The sequence below is a fragment of the Aedes albopictus genome, chromosome 1 (genome assembly GCF_035046485.1).
Source record: "Aedes albopictus strain Foshan chromosome 1, AalbF5, whole genome shotgun sequence".
Classification (NCBI taxonomy): domain Eukaryota; kingdom Metazoa; phylum Arthropoda; class Insecta; order Diptera; family Culicidae; genus Aedes; species Aedes albopictus.
The window spans coordinates 256,271,783-256,293,613 of NC_085136.1; the positions used below are offsets into that span (position 1 = coordinate 256,271,783).

Sequence of the window (21,831 nt, forward strand, 5' to 3'; positions counted from 1 at the left end):
GAGCACAAGGGCGCCGCCTATAAAAGGCTGGCAGAAGAGGTGCTTGGTGAGGGTGTGCAGGTGAGGGCTCTGACACATGAGGCGACTCTGAAGGTCAAGGACATTGATGAGATCACCGAAGTGGAAGAGCTCGTCACGGCACTGCGGCAACAGTGCGATGTGAAGGTGGCCGCCGCAGCCGTTAAGCTACGGAAAGGGCCAGCAGGGACACAGATAGCTTTGGTGATGCGGCTCAGCAACTGCTTTGTCAGGCGGTTTCTGAGTGGGAGACGGATATCGCCATCATATTGGACCCATACCGAGTACCCGCCGACAACGGCAACTGGGTCGCGGATGGGACCAGAAGAATGGCGGCGATATGGACGACTGGTAAAAAGCCTGTCAAGGAGCTGGTGTCTACTACCTATGAGGGCTTCGTGGTCGCCAAAGTAAATGGGGTCTTCTTCTGTAGCTGTTATGCGCCTCCGCGGTGGCCGATCGAGCAGTTCACGCAAATGCTGGACCGCCTTACGACCGTGCTAACAGCGTAGCGGGTGACTTTAATGCCTGGGCCGTGGAATGGGGAAGCCGTTTCACGAACCAGCGGGGTCAGATCCTGCTAGAAACACTGGCCATCTTAGATGTCGACTTGGCTAATGTCGGTACCAAGAGTACCTTTAGTCGAAACGGAGCGGAGTCAATTATTGACGTGACCTATTGTAGTCCTGGCCTAACAAGTAGTTCGAACTGGAGAGTAGATGATGGCTACACTTACAGCGACCACCTGGTGGTTCGCTACAGTATCGACTACAACAACAGCAGACAGCGGATAGAAGAAGATGCGGCTAGGCCAAGGCCAAGCCCTTGCAGGTGGAAGACATCATACTTCTACGAAGGGGTATTTCTGGAGGCGCTCCGTCGTGAGCGAAACTTAATCGGTTTAGACGGCGACGAGCTGGTAGCGGTGATCTCACGTGCGTGTGATGCGACCATGCCTAGGCGAGTCCACTCTAGAAATGGAAGGCCACCGGCTTACTGGAGAGGAAGAGCGAAACGAACGGCGGGTGGTGTTCGCCGCTGCAAAAGCCGCGCTTAAGACCGAGATTAGAGCAAGCAAAAAGGCCTGCTTTGAGGGTCTCTGTCAGAGTGCCCATGCGAACCCGTGGGGTGACGCCTATAGGATAGTTATGGCCAAAACGAGAGGTGTGATGGCTCCTACAGAGCAATCTCCAGAGATGTTGGATGGGATCATTGGAGGACTTTTTCCGCGTCATGATCCTAGTCCTTGACCTCCTTTCGTAGGACAGCCGGCGGGGAAGGTGCTCGAAAAGATCATCCTCAATAGAATGTTGAGGTTCACCGAGGGTATAAATGGTCTTTCGAGTAACCAGTACGGCTTCCGGAAGGGGAGGTCCACCGTAGACGTTATCTTGTCGGTTACAAAAACCGCCGAGACAGCACTCGAGCCTAAGAGGAGGGGAATTCGCTTTTGCGCGGTAGTGACTCTTGATGTAAGGAATGCGTTTAATAGCGCCAGCTGGTCTGCTATTGCCGATGCGCTCTTGCGTCTGGGGATACCGGAGTACCTGTACAAGATTCTCGGAAGTTACTTTCAGAATCGTGTACGACATGGAGGTGGGTCGGAAGTGTTTTCACATAACCTCAGGAGTCCCGCAAGGTTTCATCCTGGGTCCGGTGCTATGGAATGTCATGTACGACGAGATGTTGAGGTTAGAGTATCCAGTGGGAGTGGTGATTGTCGGATTTGCCGACGACATTACGCTCGAAGTCTACGGTGAAACGATCGAGGAGGTAAAGATGACTACCAACCACTCGATCAAGGTTGTGGAGGCGTTGATGCGGTCCAGGAAACTGGAGCTGGCTCACCACAAGACAGAGGTGACAGTTGTTAACAACCTGAAGTCGGAGCAGCAGACGGAGATCAGTGTAGGAGAGTGCACTATCCTGTCAAAGCGCTCCTTCAAACACTTGGGCGTGATGATCGACGATAAGCTTACCTTCGGTAGCCACGTCGAATATGCCTGTAAAAGAGCCTCCACAGCTATTGCGGCACTGTCCCGGATGATGTCCAATAGCTCTGCGGTGTACGCCAGTAAGCGCAAGCTTCTGGCTAGTGTTGCTACGTCCATACTTAGGTATGGCGGCCCGGCGTGGGGTACTGCGCTAAGTACTAAATGCTACCGATGGAAGCTGGAAAGTACTTACAGGCTTATGTGCCTGAGGTTTGCGAGCGCGTACCGTACCGTGTCACACGACGCTCTCTGCGTCATTACTGGTATGGTGCCCATCAGCATTCTTATCAGTGAGGACATGGAGTGCTTCGAAATGCGCGGCACAAGAGGCATACGCAAGACTGTCAGGATGGCCTCTATGGTCAAATGGCAGCGCGCGTGGGACAGTTCCACCAAAGGAAGGTGAACCCATAGGTTGATACCGAGGGTAGATAGTTGGATTAATAGGCGCCATGGGGAAGTTTCATTCCACCTGACACAGGTCCTTACAGGCAGTGTCGCGAAGCATCAGCGTACAAGTCACAAAAAAGCTGATAAACACCAAGCTTGTGTCACCCTGTCTCTACTGTTTCTGATTCGCTCTCTCTACAGTCGCTAACACCAGAAAAGACAGAATCCCATCATAGTCACCCGGTCACCCTTGTTTTGCTACAATCATCCTGACTTGGATACGGCTCATGTGAGTGTCATGACTCTCTCCGTCGTCTCAAGCAGATGCACGCGCAACAGCATGTAAAACTATAGGGCAGTGCATGAAATTATCTCTCTCTCTTTCACTCTTACAGAAATTTTGTAAACAACAAGGCCACGAAACGTCAAAATCCCATACAAAACCAAAACAGTGCAGTGCCCTATGCATGTGTATAATCACAAGCACGGTACTACATCATAAATCCTATTCGTTTTGCATAGCTCAGTTTAAACGCACACATTGAGCGCACTACGCAGTTCGCCCTGGCTACGGCAAACGCTTTCACTTCGCCCGTTATGCATCGTTGCTCAGAGAGATTGATTCTCTCGCAACCCGCCTGAAGCATACTCAGCAACTGCTATCGCTGCAAAGCTGCGAAGGGTGGAACCCACAACATTTTTGTCATTCCAGGCGTGACATGCTAGCTGGTTCGTATCACCTTGGGAACGGTGACTCCAGAAAGCGGTTCAAGTGATTGTCTCGTGATGGTCGCGATTATTCGCAAGACTGCTTACAGGTCATGGTTGCTTCCGACAGTATCTACACCGTTTCGGGCATGCGGATTCTCCCGAATGCCCAGTGCTTAGAGGAAACGGCGCAACACATTTTGTTCGTGTGCCCGCTTTTTCGCACAATGCGTGACCGCATGCTTGCCACATGCGGGGAGGACACAACTCCGGACAACTTGGTCCAGAGGATGTGTAGGGATGAGTTTGGCTGGAACGCCGTTTCAACGGCTATTACCCACATCGTCTGGGAGCTACAGAGGAGGTGGCGCGTGGACTCGGAGAATGGCTAGTCCAGCTGCAGTACAAGAGGTGGTCCAGGGGTTCGGAGTCGGCTTCGTAGGTCATACCGGTGCCCTGCGGTCGAGATCGACCCTTACAGCGATTAAGTGGCCGCGGAGAGGAAGTCCCGGTAACGGTGCTTTCGTGGCGTCGGTCTACTGGGTTGGATCTGAGCCCGCGGTTGGAAAGAAGTCCCCGGCAAGGGTCGGGGTAGGTGGAGACCCTGCTGTCAGCATCCTTCTGGTGCAGCTGATAGGGCCTGAAGGGTAGTGATACCCTTGCCTTCAGCAGGTCAGATCGGGCTGCAGTTGGGCGCGGGCGGGGTTGATCCTTCCCGCCTTCCGAGGACAAAGGTAGTGGCGAGGACCACTTGGGAAACTGGCTAAGCGCGAGCATGCTACCGTGATGGACTCTCCAGAGTGAGTCATCGATGTTCGTAGCTGCTAGGCTACGCAGCTAACCTTGAGGGTGCGATGTGTACTAGCCTCTCTCTGAAACAATACCTTCTTGGTGGTTCCGGAGAGACGAAGGGTTTGGCGACCATAGGAATGTGTTTTAGTGGGTCGAGGAGAGAGTAGTCCTGGCTTTTATTTGTGTTGTAGAAGACGGCCTTAACCCCACACTACTCTAATCTTCCTGTTAGGGTGTCTGTTGAGCAGATTTTTCCCCCTATGATGTAGAAAAAAATAAATAAAAAAATACATTTGCTCAGTTCGTCAAGCTGAGTAAATTGGTATATGAGACTCTGCCCTTCGGGCCTCGGATTGAAAGTCGGATTTCCAAGTGGTTTTTATACCCTTCTTAAGGGTGTAAGAAGGGTAAAAAGGAGCATGATTGCAACATTCACTTTTACGGACGACTATACTGGAAAAGCAGATAACCTCGCACATGTGGCATTCAGTCCAATTGGTTCATGGTATGTGACTATGGACTTTTGCATTGGACTGAACATTGTGGAAACCTTGACAAAGTCACTTCATCTGGAAGATGGTGCTCCATCAAAGTACATCGAATCAGTAACCGAATAAGATCGCTCTCCAGCGACTTCCACTCACATTGAATAGAGTAACGCATAGAAGCCGGTTCATCAACCTCATCTTACTACGGCATTATCCCCGTACTCCAATCATCCAATTCACCACCGAAGTGTCCTTCATCGGATCACCATCGTTTCATCACCGTCCCATTAACTGTCTCGCTTTGCATACCGACAACCAACGGAGACTCACCCACATCCCATCACGACGACGACAGACAACGGGCGTCCGACCCTCACAAGGGAAGCAACCGATCGAGAGACGATTTCGCAAAACAACAACGCGGTAGGGTACTTACTTATTGCTACCTTCCGAAAATTTGGGCACAATCATCTGCGGCGACGCGACTGCAACGGCAACGAACGATCCACCCATCAATTCGCGATCATGATCGAAGGTCTCCAGCTTGAACACGTGCTTCACTCCACCGCGGAGCACACCCATCGTCGTCGCCAATTGCGGCTGAGGGGCTCTCAGTTTTTCGACGATTTTTGGACAATTCAATTGATCCTTTCCTTCACCATCGGTTTGGGAAGTGATTTCATTGAAATTGACCGTTGCCAAAAATTTCATCAATTGCTGCGTGCCATATTGGCGGCGAAGGTCCGCTCCTCAGAAGCAGGGTACCTACGTCTCTGTCTGTGCCAATTGCCTTTTGAATAGTAGAGGTACTTTAATTGAAATCGACCCTCATAGAAGTGGGTTCATGACGTTTTTGCTCGGCGCATTCTGAAACGAATTTTGGATGAAATGAGCGCAATTCGGAGCTGATGCCCGTAATGGATGAGTATTAGTTTCAGTTCTGCTAGAAGGTATAATTAACAGTCGTTACGACTAATGATTCTGCGAACCGTTTTTGCACCCAAAAAATTACTTACCGATATAATTAGGGTTTGAGAAAAAAAAAGTCATTCTACTCGTCACTCCGTGAACCCCCAAAGCACTTTTTCCGAAAATGATTATTAAATCGAAGGAAACACTGTCCAAACGTCAATTTTGTAAATTACGGCAATCGGACATCCTCAATTACATCTGGAGAAAAATACTTTTTAGTTTTGGAAAGTATGCGATCCTCAATTGAGCCACGACAAGAACAAGGCGCAAACACAAGGAGGCAGCACTCTTGATGCAGAAGAAGGACGTTCAGTTCTACGCTGGGGAATTCCTCCAGGATTTCCTCTAAGAGTTCCTCAGGATTTCCTCCAGAAGTTCATAGGGAATTTCTGGAGGAGTTTCCAAAAAGAAATTGCTCAGGATTTCCAGTTTGCCATTCTTCCAAGAGTTTGTCGGGAATGGAGGTATTCTTGGAAATTTATTTAAGCGAAGTTCCCGAAAATTGTTGGGCCCATATAGCCGAGGCGGTAAACGCACGGGTATTCAGCATGACCATGCTGAGGGTGACGGGTTCGATTCCCGCTTGGTCCAGGATCTTTTCGTAAAGGAAATTTCCTTGACTTCCTTGGGCATAGAGTATCTTCGTGCCTGCCACACGATATACACATGCAAAATGGTCATAGGGCACCGCACTGTTTTGATTTTGTATGGGATTTTGACGTTTCGTGGCCTTGTTGTTTACAAAATGTCTGTAAGAGTGAAAGAGAAGGAGATAATTTCATGCACTGCCCTATTGGCAGAGGAAGCTCTCAGTTAAAAACTGTGGAAGTGCTCATTGAACACTAAGCTGAGAAGCAGGCTTTATCCCAGTGGAGGGCGTTACGCCAAGAAGAGAGAAGAGAGAGAGAGAGCGAAGTTCTCGAAAATCCTCAAAAATTCCTTGTTAAATCCTCCTGGAGTTCCCCGGGAATTCCTCCAAGAATTCCCCAGAAATTCCTGCAGGAGTTCTCCGGAATTTTCTTCGGGAGTTCCACGATAATTCCTTCGGGATTTCCCTGAGAATTCTATCAGAAGTTTCGCGAGAATTCCTCCAGGTAATTCCTCCATGAGATCCTACAATAGTTCCATGGAGACCCCCGGAAATTTCTCAATAAGTTCATTTAGTATTCCTCCAGGAGCTTCCCTTGAGATTGCCTCCATAAGTTCTAAGGAATTCCTGGAGATCTTTTCAAACTTCTTTAGGAATTTTGCATTTCTCAGAAAATCCCTCTAAATTTCTCGCAAAACACTTCCTGGAGTTCCTCGGGTATTTCTCCTAGAGTTCTCAAAACCCCTGGAAGAATTATCGGGCATCTCCTGGAGGAGTTCCTAACGAACTCCTGGAGGAATTTCCGGAGAACTTCAGCATAATTTATCGAAGAACTCTCGGAAGAATTCCCGAGGAACTGCTGTAAGAAATCCCGAGAAACTCTTGGAAGAATTCCCTAGGAACTCCCTGGTACTCCCGGAAAAATTCCAGGAGCAATTCTCGGATCCCCTGGAAGAATTATCGGGGATCTCCTGGAGGAATTCCTGCCGAACAACAGGAGGATTTTCTGGAGAACTTCCGGATAAATTCCCGGGGAACTCCAGGATGAATTCCCGAAAAACTCCTGTAGGAATTCCCAGAGAACCCAGCAGGAATTTCTGGGGAACTTCTGGAGGAACTCCTGGAACAATTGCTGAGGAAGTACTGGAAGAATCACCGAGGAGCTCATAATAAATCCCGAGAAACTGCTGGAAGTATTCCCTAGGAACTCCTGGAGAAATTTCCAATGAACAGATTGAAGAATTCCCATGGAACTGCTGGAGAAATTTCCAGGGAACTCTTGGAAATATTTTCTAGGACTCCTCCAGTGAAGTATTGGAGGAATTTCCGGAGAATCCCTGAAGGAACTCCCAGGCAATTCCTGTAGAAATTCTTGAAACTTCTGGAGAAATTCCCGCGGAACTCCTGAAAGAACTGCTGGAGGAGTTTTCGAAGAACTCCTATAGAAACACACAATACGCGACGCGACACAAGACAACACTTATCGTTCTTACAATCGTCAAGAAAAGATTTAAAAAATTACCTTTTGTCGACCGGTTTCGGGCGTGATCTAGCCCATCTTCAGGACAATGTCCGACTGACTGCGGTGTGTTCGTACGTTGTTCGTATACGTCCAAAAGAAGAGAAATTTACTCTATCGTCAAGTCTACTAGGTCGAAGAGACACGATGCGATGGGAGGGTCATCCTCATTCATCAATTGCTTTTTCGACCCTGTGATGAACATGGACTCCCATGCATTCAAATGCGAAGATTTGTTGACACATTTGAGCAGTTTCGCTTCTTCCCAGTTGATGTTGTGATTACTGCTCGCTGTATGAACTGCCACGCTGGATTCGTTTTGTTTGTTTGTGTCAACGGCATTCTTATGTTCCCTGATTCTGGTTTTGAATTTCCGGCGTGTCTGACCTATGTAGACAGCTGGACAGTCCCTGCATGGAATTTCATAAATTCCTGACTGCTCATCCGGGGGAACCTTATCCTTCAGATTGCATAGTAGTTCACGTAACGTGTTGGCGCTTTTGTGCACTACTTGCAATCCATGTCGTTGAAGCTTCGATTTTATTGGGTTGGTTACTTTAGGGTAGAACGGTAGGCTAATCCTTTTTGTTTGTCCTGCTATTGGCTCCAGCGTTGTTATGTTCTGACGGTGTTTTTTGCGTTTGTGTTTTTGTAGAATTTTGTCTACGAAAGTTCGGTTGTATCCATTGACCTCGGCTGCAGCGTAAATTCGATTCTGTTCTTCCTTGAATTCTACGCTATCCAACGGTACATTGTAGAGCCGGTGAGCCATAGAATGGAAGGCGGCTTGCTTTTGGGCACCAAAGTGGTTGGAATCGGATGTTATGTACCGATCTGTGCTAGTTGGCTTGCGATAAATCCCAAATTTCAGAGTGTTATCCTCGTTTCTGCTAATCATCAGATCCAAGAAAGGCAACTTCCCGTCTACTTCCTTCTCAACCGTGAATTTGATCGTTTCATGTTGTGAATTTAGCATGCTAAGTGTCTGGTCTACGTACCGTTCCTTCACCGGGGCGAAAACATCGTCTACGTAGCGCCACCACACTCGGGGAAAAAGCTTCTGTTTCTGGGCTTCATTTTCTAGATCGCTCATAAACAAATCGGCCAGAAGTGGTGAGAGCTTACTACCCATGCTCAGGCCAAAGGTCTGTTTGTAGTATTTTCCCCGGAAGTTGAAAAAATTTTGGTTCATACAGACCTTGGCAACAGAGAGATAAGCCTCGATGTGGTTTAGCGGCACTCGGCACCGTTCCAAGTGTCGGCGCAGGCTTTGCAGAGCTTCAGTGGCTGGTACGCTCGGAAATAGAGCGGCGACATCGAACGATACCAGAATTTCACCTCGTCGCAATTTGAACCCCTCTAGCTGCTCAACCAAATCCACCGAGTTTTTAACACTTTTGCCATGCTTCACAGGGTATTTTCTCATTTCTTCCACTAGCCACGCTGCCATTTTTTCGGTAGGGGTACGGATGTTGGACGAGATCGGGCGCATACCTACCGGATTCTTATGAATCTTTGGTAGGCAATACAAGGATGCCACCGTCGGGTTTGGAACATGGAACTTTCTTTCCAACCTGTCTTCGCCCATCAAGTTAGCTACCTTCTTCCGGACATGATTCACTTCCTCAACCATTCTGTTAAGAGGATCTTTCGGCTTTCCGTTTTTGAAAGTAAACTCTTCATACGGACCGGCACTGATCATGTCCCGAACGCGCGAGTCGTAATCTTCTCTATCCATAATCACTACCGCGTTCCCCTTATCGCCCTAATAGAAAAATATGATACAACGTGCTTAACAACCCTTTCGGGCTATCATCTTGATCATACACGGAATGGTACAATCATTCACCTAATCGCCAGTGTATAATACATTTTTATTAGGGCGGCACGAGAGTATATCACATCACGAGATTTCAACAGACGGATTGTGCACCACGTATCGAAGTTGGCGCGATTTTTGTTCTCCTTTTTGCTCGCCGTTCTCACTATGCATTCCTTAACACTGTGACGGGTGGCTGCTTTATACGCGTGATTCTCGAACTGAATGGCACTTTCGATATTGCTCACGATATCGGCAAGGGGGGCACACCGGGGGGAGATAGCGAAATTTAACCCTTTGTTGAGCAAATCTAGCTCTGCTTTCGTAAATTGGATGGAAGAGAGGTTCACTACGAAATTGTCTATCGTTCGCGGTGCACTTTTCGTTTTCATGGGTGCCTGTGGAGTGTTACCCACAATCTAGAAAAACGAGTGCGCGACACGAAGTTACGACACCGCCAAAAGCTACGATCTCTCGAAAACACACAGGCACCCATGAAAACGAAAAGTGCACCGCGAACGATAGACAATTTCGTAGTGAACCTCTCTTCCATCCAATTTACGAAAGCAGAGCTAGATTTGCTCAACAAAGGGTTAAATTTCGCTATCTCCCCCCGGTGTGCCCCCCTTGCCGATATCGTGAGCAATATCGAAAGTGCCATTCAGTTCGAGAATCACGCGTATAAAGCAGCCACCCGTCACAGTGTTAAGGAATGCATAGTGAGAACGGCGAGCAAAAAGGAGAACAAAAATCGCGCCAACTTCGATACGTGGTGCACAATCCGTCTGTTGAAATCTCGTGATGTGATATACTCTCGTGCCGATAAGGGGAACGCGGTAGTGATTATGGATAGAGAAGATTACGACTCGCGCGTTCGGGACATGATCAGTGCCGGTCCGTATGAAGAGTTTACTTTCAAAAACGGAAAGCCGAAAGATCCTCTTAACAGAATGGTTGAGGAAGTGAATCATGTCCGGAAGAAGGTAGCTAACTTGATGGGCGAAGACAGGTTGGAAAGAAAGTTCCATGTTCCAAACCCGACGGTGGCATCCTTGTATTGCCTACCAAAGATTCATAAGAATCCGGTAGGTATGCGCCCGATCTCGTCCAACATCCGTACCCCTACCGAAAAAATGGCAGCGTGGCTAGTGGAAGAAATGAGAAAATACCCTGTGAAGCATGGCAAAAGTGTTAAAAACTCGGTGGATTTGGTTGAGCAGCTAGAGGGGTTCAAATTGCGACGAGGTGAAATTCTGGTATCGTTCGATGTCGCCGCTCTATTTCCGAGCGTACCAGCCACTGAAGCTCTGCAAAGCCTGCGCCGACACTTGGAACGGTGCCGAGTGCCGCTAAACCACATCGAGGCTTATCTCTCTGTTGCCAAGGTCTGTATGAACCAAAATTTTTTCAACTTCCGGGGAAAATACTACAAACAGACCTTTGGCCTGAGCATGGGTAGTAAGCTCTCACCACTTCTGGCCGATTTGTTTATGAGCGATCTAGAAAATGAAGCCCAGAAACAGAAGCTTTTTCCCCGAGTGTGGTGGCGCTACGTAGACGATGTTTTCGCCCCGGTGAAGGAACGGTACGTAGACCAGACACTTAGCATGCTAAATTCACAACATGAAACGATCAAATTCACGGTTGAGAAGGAAGTAGACGGGAAGTTGCCTTTCTTGGATCTGATGATTAGCAGAAACGAGGATAACACTCTGAAATTTGGGATTTATCGCAAGCCAACTAGCACAGATCGGTACATAACATCCGATTCCAACCACTTTGGTGCCCAAAAGCAAGCCGCCTTCCATTCTATGGCTCACCGGCTCTACAATGTACCGTTGGATAGCGTAGAATTCAAGGAAGAACAGAATCGAATTTACGCTGCAGCCGAGGTCAATGGATACAACCGAACTTTCGTAGACAAAATTCTACAAAAACACAAACGCAAAAAACACCGTCAGAACATAACAACGCTGGAGCCAATAGCAGGACAAACAAAAAGGATTAGCCTACCGTTCTACCCTAAAGTAACCAACCCAATAAAATCGAAGCTTCAACGACATGGATTGCAAGTAGTGCACAAAAGCGCCAACACGTTACGTGAACTACTATGCAATCTGAAGGATAAGGTTCCCCCGGATGAGCAGTCAGGAATTTATGAAATTCCATGCAGGGACTGTCCAGCTGTCTACATAGGTCAGACACGCCGGAAATTCAAAACCAGAATCAGGGAACATAAGAATGCCGTTGACACAAACAAACAAAACGAATCCAGCGTGGCAGTTCATACAGCGAGCAGTAATCACAACATCAACTGGGAAGAAGCGAAACTGCTCAAATGTGTCAACAAATCTTCGCATTTGAATGCATGGGAGTCCATGTTCATCACAGGGTCGAAAAAGCAATTGATGAATGAGGATGACCCTCCCATCGCATCGTGTCTCTTCGACCTAGTAGACTTGACGATAGAGTAAATTTCTCTTCTTTTGGACGTATACGAACAACGTACGAACACACCGCAGTCAGTCGGACATTGTCCTGAAGATGGGCTAGATCACGCCCGAAACCGGTCGACAAAAGGTAATTTTTTAAATCTTTTCTTGACGATTGTAAGAACGATAAGTGTTGTCTTGTGTCGCGTCGCGTATTGTGTGTGTCGTGAAGTTCTTACGTTAGTGCAACTGTAAAGTAAATTGTCTCCTATAGAAAGTTCCAGGAAGTTCTGGTGGAGTTTCTGAAGGTCCACCCAAGGAACTCCTGGAACCCAAGGAACACTGGAGGAAATGAAAAAGGAGGAATTCTCGATAAGCTACCGCAAAAACTTTCGAGGAAATCCTGCAAGATTTTTCCAAGAACTTCCGAAAATTTTCAAGGAACTTCTATGGAGAATGCCTGAAGGAATTCCCATGTAACTTCTGGAGGATTTCCTGGAGCAGTTTCTGGAAGAATTCCCAAGAAATTCTGAACGAATTCTCTAGGAACTCCTGAAATTAACGAGCATCTCATGATTTTTGAAGTAACGTCTGAAACGTTCTTTCAAGGAATACTTTGAAATATTCTTGAAAGTGTGAAGATCAAGAAATCTTTAGAAAAATAGAGGAGCACCTGGAGGAAGCCCTACCCAGCATCTGAAAAATAATAAGGTTAGGTAAGTGGTTTGTTCCGGGTTCTTTCCAGCACCCTTGTATTTTTCTGAAACCATTAGCTTTCTTTGGATTCATTACCCTGCTTCCAGATTCAACACATTCTGTCCTGTATTGGTATTGTAGATTCTCCCCAGAATCTGGGCTTGTTGAAGGAGTTTCTTCTAGGACTCCTACAGGAGTTCTTTCCTGGAATTTTATCAAGCATTTTTCTAAGAATTTCATTAGAAATGAAATACCTTATGGAATTCCCTCAGCAATTATCCCAGGAGATCCTTCAATAATGTTTTAGTTCCCAGTCAATAATTTTTTAGTTCCCCCTAGAATCTCTCCAAGATTTCTTTCAGAAATTTCTCTCTTGAAGTTTCTTCTAGAATTGCTCTGAAATTTCTTCACCCAAGTCACATTTTTGAATCGAGAAGATTACAAGAGGCTATAGCTATTTTGACAAGGATCTCTCCTGAAATTCCTTCGTGGATTCCTCCTTGATTTTCTACGGGATGCATTATGGAGATTTCTCAAAGGTTCCTTCAGAAGTTCTTAGAGGATTTCTCTGGGAGTTTTTTTTAGATATTGCTATAGAAGTTCCTCCAGGTATTAATCCAGGAGTTCCTTCAAAAATTTCTCGCAGTGGAGTAACTCTTACACGGAGTGCTCCAGAAGTGAAGAAGGGATCTCTTCAGGAGTTCCGTCTGGGACCTCCTCAGTAGTTCCAGGAGGGTTCAAGGGTGCCTCCAGTTGCTTCATCATGGATTCTTTCAGAAGTTCCCTCAGTTATCCCAACAGGAGTTCCCTCAGGCATTCCTACAGAAGTTGATTCAGAGACCCTTTCAGGAGAATTCAGGGATGCCTCCGGGGTATCCTTCAGAAACTCCTGCAGAAGATCCTTCGCTGCAGGAGGTCCTTTAGAGATTAGTGTAAGGATTCCTCCAGGGAGTCGTTCAGACGTTCCTACAGAAGTTCCTCCAAGAGTCACAGGGATTTGTGTAAATATTTCTTAAGAGATTCAACCTGGAGCTGCTTAATAGATCTTTCCATGTTTTCCTTCATAGGTTTTACAGAAGTATCCAAGTTTATCTCCAGGAGAATTCAGGGATACCCCAGAAGTTCCCTCAGGAATTCCTTCAGAAGGGATTGGTCCAAGAGTTTCTTCTAAGATTCCTCTAGGAGTTCGTTCAGGGACTCCTCCGGAAGTTTATTCTGGGATTCTTCCAGGGATCGCTCTTGAAGGTCTTTCGGAGATATTTCCGGGAGAATTCGGAGATGCCTCCAGGAGCTACATCAGAGAATTCTCCAGAACACCCTACAAGAACTCCTAGAGGAGTTCCTTCAGGGATTCTTCTAGGAGTTACTTGGAGAATTTCTTCAGGGCTATAATGAGTTCCTCTTCTAAATCTTTCAGGAATTCCTTCGCGGGTTTCTTTTGGAATGCAATGCAAACTCCTCCAAGAATTCCTTCGAGAATTTCTTCAGAGAATCCTCCTGGAAATCATACGGGGATCCCTCCCGGAACTTCTTCCAGGATTACTCCAGGAAATCATTCGGGGATTCCACTGAAAAACATTCAGAGATTGCTCCTGGAGTTCCTTGGAATATTCCTCGTGGAATTCTTCCGAGAGATTCTTCCTGGAAACCCTACGGCAATTCCCTCTGAAAGTCTTCCAAGGATTCCTCCTGGAAATTCTTTGGGGCTCTACCTGGAAATCTATCGAAGATTTTTTCGGAAAATCATTCAGGAATTACTTAGGGAGTTTCTCCTGAATATGCTTCGGGAATTAGTCTTAGAATTCCTCTGGGGATTCCTACCGAAAATTCTACGGAGATTCCTTCAAGTAATATTTCATGGATTCCTCCTGGAAACTTTTCAGTGATTCCTGTGGAGCTTCGAATTATTGTGGACAAGCGGGTGCCCCCAGGAAGTAACTTGAGTTTATCTTTTGACGTCCGCGAAGTGATGACGCGACGACCGTTTGCACGCCTACTAGATTGCTTGATGTGCATTTGGCAGACCATGTGTTACTAGCGTCATTGGAAGGCTAGTCGAACAACAATGCTGATTCAATACCTCCCTCTTCTCAGGAATTTTTTTTGTTCAATTTTAACATCAGTCTTCCACAGTTGTTCATGTTTTGATGTTGTTGCTGTTTTATTTAATTTGTATTATCAGAATTGATAATCGATGAGCACTGAGCGGTAATATATATCTACTGTATGTACACATGTCTGCCATCAGCAAAGCTTTACTGAATACCTGCGCACACTAGTATTATAGTACTGTCATTAAATCAGACGTCGCACAACTGAGCCACGACACGACATTTTTTTATTCGTGGTGGAAGTTGTGCGCAGCCTTCGCATTTTAATCAGCACGGATCATTCATCACGATAAACTTGCAAAGCTTTGATAATAAACTTTTTTTTACTATTTATGACTGCATACCAAACCAAAATATATTACCCAAGTCTCATAGCTCTTCCCTTAGGTGTATCTTCTGCATGTATTATTCTTAAACTGCAGTATCTTCTACAAATGTCATACCGTCTAATGGGATTCTAATGGGTCATCAATTATACAACAAACAAATAGTGGAAGTTTCAACGTCAGACCATATGATAGATCCATTCACCATGAGACAAATTATTTTTACTGCCGCTAAGAGTGCGGTCATCCGGACGCGCTGTGGACTGTTTTTATTGTCACCATGTGACAGAATTTCTTACAAAAGTAAGAGTGTGGTCATCCGGACACGTTGTGGATTGTTTTTACTGTTGCTACGAGACAGAATTTCTTACAAAAGTAAGGGTGCAGTCATCCGGACACGCTGTGGACTGTTTTTATTGTCGCCATGAGACAAAATTTCTTTTAAAAGTAAGGGTGCGGTCATCCGGACGCGCTGTGGACTGTTTTTACTGTCGCCATGAGACAGAATTTCTTACAGAAGTAAGGGTGCGGTCATCCGGACACGCTGTGGACTGTTTTTATTGTCGCCATGAGACAAAATTTCTTTTAAAAGTAAGAGTGCGGTCATCCGGACGCGCTGTGGACTGTTTTTACTGTCGCCATGAGACAGAATTTCTTTTAAAAGTAAGAGTGCGGTCATCCGGACGCGCTGTGGACTGTTCTTACTGTCGCCAAGAGACATAATTTCTTATAAAAGTAAGAGTGCGGTCATCCGGACACGCTGTGGACTGTTTTTATTGTCGCCATGTGACATAATTTCTTATAAAAGTAAGAGTGTGGTCATCCGGACGCGCTGTGGACTGTTTTTACTGTCGCCATGAGACAGAATTTCTTACAGAAGTAAGGGTGCGGTCATCCGGACGCGCTGTGGACTGTTTTTACTGTCGCTACGAGACAGAATTTCTTACAAAAGTAAGAGTGCGGTCATCCGGACGCGCTGTGGACTGTGGACTGTTTTTATTGTCGCCATGAGACATAATTTCTTATAAAAGTAAGACTGCGGTCATCCGGACGCTCTGTGGACTGTTTTTACTGTCGCTAAGAGACAGAATTTCTTACAAAAGTAAGAGTGCGGTCATCCGGACGCGCTGTGGACTGTGGACAGTTTTTATTGTCGCCATGTGAAAGAATTTCTTATAAAAGTAAAAGTGCGGTAAAAAAAAGAGTGCGGTCATCTGGACGCGCTGTGGACTGTTTTTACTGTCGCTAAGAGACAGAATTTCTTACAAAAGTAAGAGTGCGGTCATCCGGACGCGCTGTGGACTGTCGCCATGAGACAGAATTTCTTACAGAAGTTCCATGTGTTACCAGCGTAATTGGAAGGCTAGTCGAACAACAATGCTGATTCAATACCACACAATTCTTCCTGGAAATCATTCAGAAATTCCTTCTGAAAGCCTTTTAGGGAATTCTTCTGGAATCCCTTCAGATATTTCTGTGAGGGATTTTTTCTTGGAAATCCTCCAGGGACTCGCCTTGAAAATCTTTTGGGAAACTCTTGGCTCTAAAATTGCAATCGGAATCGGGATTTTTTCGGTAATTTCTGCAGGTAATGTAGTCGGCGCACATATCTAGTGGGAAATTTTTAGGACCAGATCATTGAACACTTTTTACAGGTTGAAAACTCATCATTTTACAGCCGACAGTTTGAAAAACTATGATGTAAAATAAATAATAATGAATTAATTTCCTACGTTGCTCAACTGTGCGAGCAAATCTGGAGGTTGATGATGCACTCAAAATCAGTCATAAAGTACCTCATCTCACGGTGATTGGTGTCAGTCAACCCAAATTTGTGCAAATCGTTCGTTCGCGAACTACGCGCGCGCAATCCAACTGTTTAAAAGTGCACTTAAATAGGTAGGTACCTAGCTACCTAGCGCCTGCGTGGTAAGTTCTGCACTTTCAATCAGAGGTACGTACTTACATTTCATTTGCCGGCTCCTAAAGATCACTGGGTCGTCGTCGTCGTCGTCGGCTTGGTTGTCGTCAGCACTTGAAGCATACACGCGCCACGCCGCCACTGCACCGCGTCAAGTCAATACACCAACGGTGCAAACATTGGCTCCTCGAGTGCCACTCCGTCTCGCACGCCCTCTACTGACTCCGATGGCAAATGGCATTGAGCATCTCACCCCCGAAAGATGAGTAATCGCTGGCTGGGGGCGCAGCAAGAAACGAGATAATTTAATTTTCGCGTTTTTTAATTAATTCGATATTTCGATACAGAAAAATCATCTTTTTTTATGAGCCGTAATGTTCCCATGATTTCCATCTGCGCATTCATCGTTTAGACGGAGTGCATAATTTTTTCGGCAGTTGTGCACGCGCATTTGCTTCGGCGAAGGTTGAGAAAGGCCCACGCCACGGCAGGAGGGCTGTGATGGCCCTCTGCTGCCTATTTACTGTCTTCTGACTTCCCTCGGCTAGCGCGCAGCAATGATCATCTCTCCTCCAATAAGACTTGGGTAATCCGATCTTTACGCGATCGGGCCAATGGCATCGTGTGCGTTCAACACTTAGTTACCCACCAAAGTTGCATACCGAATCGAATGGAACTGCCTCGGAACGTTTGGAAATCCATTTCGATTTGGCAAACCTCTGGTTGCTACTGCCAGCAGCTGGTTTTAGGCTAAACGATTTGGCCTGCGTGACCCCTTCCGGGATGCTCTCTGTCGAAGTAGCAGATGGGTGATGGCTTACAGGGCCGCTCGGTAGCGCCCCCTTTCGCGGAGTAAGCAATACTTATCAAGATGTACTCGGATCCCACGAACGAATTCGTAGTGATTTGGCAGAATGGCCTGCCACGGGGTGGTCTATTGCTGTTGCTGCGGCTTGGCTTGGGCTGCCCAGAAGTCAATTTTCAAATTAATGACTCATTTGCGATCAAATTATCCCACCGATTCCTAATACCGGGCCATTACGCGGGCTGTTGGGCTTGAATTAACCAACGCTAAATGGGCGATTTGCATTCGAACAGCGCGAGGCTTCTTGTTTGCCGTTGGCGGCTCTTCTGGCTGGAGGTATTGTGTGTGCGGTAACAGTTGTGCTGTACGGAAACGTGAGATAAAGGTAGTGGTCAACATGATAGCAGTGATTGATGAAAGGCTTCACTGACGTGTACAGCTCAGCTAAGTTGTCTCATGTTTCAAAATAGCAAACTGAGAAAGCGTGATTAAAGTTTCAATCTTGGTTTCAACATTATTTGCTTCTTTACCGATAAGTGTTGTACAAAACAGGGATAAATTCATCAGGATAATGTGATAATTTCTATTCATCTCTTCAGAGAAGGAAATCTCATAGGTCATTCAATTTATTTTATTTTTTTTAAAGAAAAACTGCCGATCAATCTAGCGAATTTAATATTTTCTCGGCACACGTACTCACTTCGAATTCTTCACTGATTCACACTTATTCTTCAATGCTCACTCCTAATTACTTCTCATTCATTGCTCGCTCTTCAGTCCACACTTTTCACTCCTGTTTTCATTGCACACCTCACTCTTCACTTTTTACTGCTCATTGATTTCAGTTCAATTCTTTTTCTTCCCTGCTCACTCATTACTTCTCTTATTTCTTTCCTTGTGTTTCACTTTTCAACGTTCACTTCTCACTGATCACTTCTCATTGATCACTTCTCACTGATCGCTTCTCACAGATCAGTTTTCACTCCTTACTGGTCAGTTCTCACTGTTTGCTACTCATTCTTCAGTTTTCACTGCCCACTCTTCACTACTCACTTCTCACACCTAACTCGTCACTGCTCACTCATCCCATTACTGACTTCACTATTCTCTCTTTTCTATGTATTATCTTTACCCTACCTTTACTGATCACTCCTAAATAAAGGGTGCTCCGGCCAAAGATTGGTCTCGCATTTTTATTTTTTCATTACTTTATATTGCGTACACCAAAACTGCTCATTTTTAGACCAACAATAGTATATTATATGTAGCTTACCATAACATTGTCATCAAAATCGATTTAGTATTGATGGACATATTGATGAAGTCAACATCCTAAAATTTGGCACTTTTCGCTCTATAGATTATATTCGGCACTTTTAGAACCGTAAAGCATAATTTTGATTTTTAATATAGAACTATCAATGCTGCTCCGAGTTCTCCGAATTCCGAAAATTCTACAGTTTAATACTATTCTAATAATGCTTCCTCAGTAAAATGTTAAGCTAATTTGTAGGAATACTTCCAAAGCTGTTGCAATTCGAGTCGAAAAATCGGACTGGGTACCACCTAAACAAATAATATTTTATTTAGCGGCTGGATGGAATCGAATGAAAGTTTTACACAACATTTTGACATGCATATGTACTTCATGAGACTTAAAATTGTGTGACAAAATTTCAACCGAAACACCCTTAACTCGAGCGCAGGATCCTGCTCAACTGCTTGCTCCTCACTTCAATTTATCTTTTCTCACTCCTTAGGGGTCGTCTATAAATGGCGTAGAATTTAAGGGGAGGGGGGTATCCGAAAATGCTACGAGCCATGTATTAGGTATGAGAAAATAGTCTAAGGGGAAAGGGGTGTCAACAATCTTCTAAAAATGCTACGTCGTTTATGGACGACCCCTTGTCGCTCCCTACTGAATCATTGCTGCTAACTCCTCACTTTTCAATGATTCACACTTGTATTTATTCACTTTGCAGTTTTTCATTCCTCACTGCTTACTCCTCAGTGCCAACTCCTTATTTATTACTCACCTCTCACTCTAAACTGATCTCTCTTCTTCGCTCACTCTTCATTGCCCTCTACTCACTTCTCACTCTTCGTCGTTCACTCCTAACTACTCACTTCTTGCTGCTTACTACTAACTTTTGTGTGTCTTCGTGGTCGTGCGGCTAGTGGCATAGTCCGTAGTCTAGTGTCGTGCTTCCTTAAAAAAGCGAATAGCTCACTGGAAGCATTTAACGTGTCCATACCTTTTTTCAACTTCTGATTCCAAACACTGCACTTCTTGGTTATCATTCTTCACTTTTCATAGATTATTTCTCACTACCGACTTCTCACTAGGGTGGGGCTAATTTCAAAAAATCTCTCCGATATATGATTTCCCAAGTAATCTACTAGTCGAAATAAGTGAGCTGTACAAAAATGAGCGATTTCGGTTCATATTTGGGGGTGGCGCAAAGGGTTCAAGTGAAATTTTTGCAAGAGTAAACCTTCAAAAATCATTTCAAATTTAATTTTCAAACATAATCCTTCTAGACTAAATCGCTGATTCTAGAACCCAATTGGCTTCTTTAGCGGTGTTGAGATAATTCCATATTTTGATTTTAGGTATCAAAATAAAGTTCTAAAAATCTGAAAAAAATCAAAGTGGCTCAAAAAAAGGTGTTCTTTCGTATAAAATCAAAAAAAAAAATAGACATTTTTTTAAATTTAAAAACCCGATTGGGCCAAATTTCTGCTCAAAATCTTTCTGAGATATTTAAAAAAATGTCGTTTTTTGGGTTGGGTATCAAAATATGATATATTTTTTCAAATATCTCGGAAACCAGTGGAGATATCGCAATTTTGAGCCCAAGCTTGACCCTATTGGGTTCTAGAATCACCGATTTAGTCTAGAAAAAATAAGTTTGAAAATTTAATTTAAAATGTTTTTTGAAAGTTTGTTCTAGCAAAAATTTCACTTGAACCCTTTGCGCCACCCCTAAGTATGAACCGGAATCGCTCATTTTTGTACAGCTCACTTATTTCGACTAGTAGATTACTTGCCACTTGGGAAATCATATATCGGAGAGATTTTTCGAAATTAGCCCCACCCTACTGCCCCACTCTCCACTCTTCACTGGTTACTCCTTGCCTCATATCTAACACCAGCATCTTACTCTTCACTGAACTACTCACTCTGCACTATTCACTCATTACTCTTCATTGCTTATTCCTTGATCCTAATTGCTCATTTCTCATTCCCCACTCCTTATCATTTGTAGGACAGCTTTGTATGGTCATATACGCATAGAGGTTACATACCTTGAAGCACAGAGAACAGACATCCAAGTCCAGTTCCGAAACTGTGTAAGGAATTTAACGGCCATTTGAAATCGGCAACACAAGTGGCAATAGCGTGGCGCTGCAATCGGTTAATTTCCCATACTAATTCAATTCACCACTTGAAATGTTTCAATTCACCACTGACTGTGGCAATTTGATGTTTGGTGGCGTTGGTGTTGTCATCGTGTATTGGTTTGCAACCTTACTCAAGTAAAGATTCAAATCCTTACACAACTTTCCGAATGAAATTTGTTCTAGCCTTGATGTCTGTTCTCTGTGCTTGAAGGTATTTAAACAATTCGCATTTCATAGAACCGGGCCCAGGATGGGATGCGGAGCTACGCCCGCGGTGTTGTTGTAGCATCTTTCACTTTCCCCGATGTCATGACTTAGCACCCTATTCTGGAAGTAGCTCTCAAATATCCAGCATAGGCTATCCGGAAATCCTATTTGGTGCATGGTACCACTCGATGGTGGCCTTGCTGACGCTGTTGAATGCATTCTTCATGTCCAGCATGACGACCGTGCAGTAGCAGTTTCCCCGTCGCTTTCGTTCGGAGCACTATCTCGGCCGTTTTGGTTACAGCCAAGGTAACAGCGTCAACCGTCGATCGACCTTCCGGAAGTCGAACTGGTTGAACGAGAGCCCAGATTCATCTGGTTTCTCGGTATAGACCATCTGCCTCGACAGAATGATTCGTTCCAACAGTTTCCCGGTGGTGCCCGAAAGACAGATGAGTCTAAATGCCGACGGGTCGTGAGGTGGCTCCCGGGTTAGGGCAGTAGAACCAATCTTTAATGTTTTCACCTCTCCGGAAACTCACCTCTGTCTAGAAACATTTCTACCTGGCAGAGAGTGCCAGTTTAGCCGCTCTGTAGGCCTTACTTCGCTCCATTCTACCCGCATCGGTGCGAGTTCTT

The 21,831-nt window shown here is 45.3% G+C and overlaps 2 protein-coding genes across 2 annotated transcripts; one reads left to right on the forward strand and one right to left on the reverse strand.

The window, feature by feature from the left end:
• Positions 1-5,218: 5,218 nt before the first annotated feature.
• Positions 5,219-9,208, reverse strand: LOC134291588 (uncharacterized). The gene is made up of 2 exons (XM_062859529.1): positions 8,162-9,208; positions 5,219-5,257 (listed from the first exon to the last, which is right to left on the reverse strand). The coding sequence occupies exons 1-2, from the start codon at positions 9,206-9,208 to the stop codon at positions 5,219-5,221; spliced, it is 1,086 nt and encodes a 361-aa protein (XP_062715513.1).
• A 575-nt stretch (positions 9,209-9,783) lies between these two features.
• LOC134291590 (uncharacterized) lies at positions 9,784-21,303 on the forward strand. Its single transcript, XM_062859535.1, has 2 exons — positions 9,784-11,181; positions 21,223-21,303. Exons 1-2 carry the CDS (start codon positions 9,784-9,786, stop codon positions 21,301-21,303), a joined length of 1,479 nt encoding a protein of 492 aa, XP_062715519.1.
• Positions 21,304-21,831: the final 528 nt, after the last annotated feature.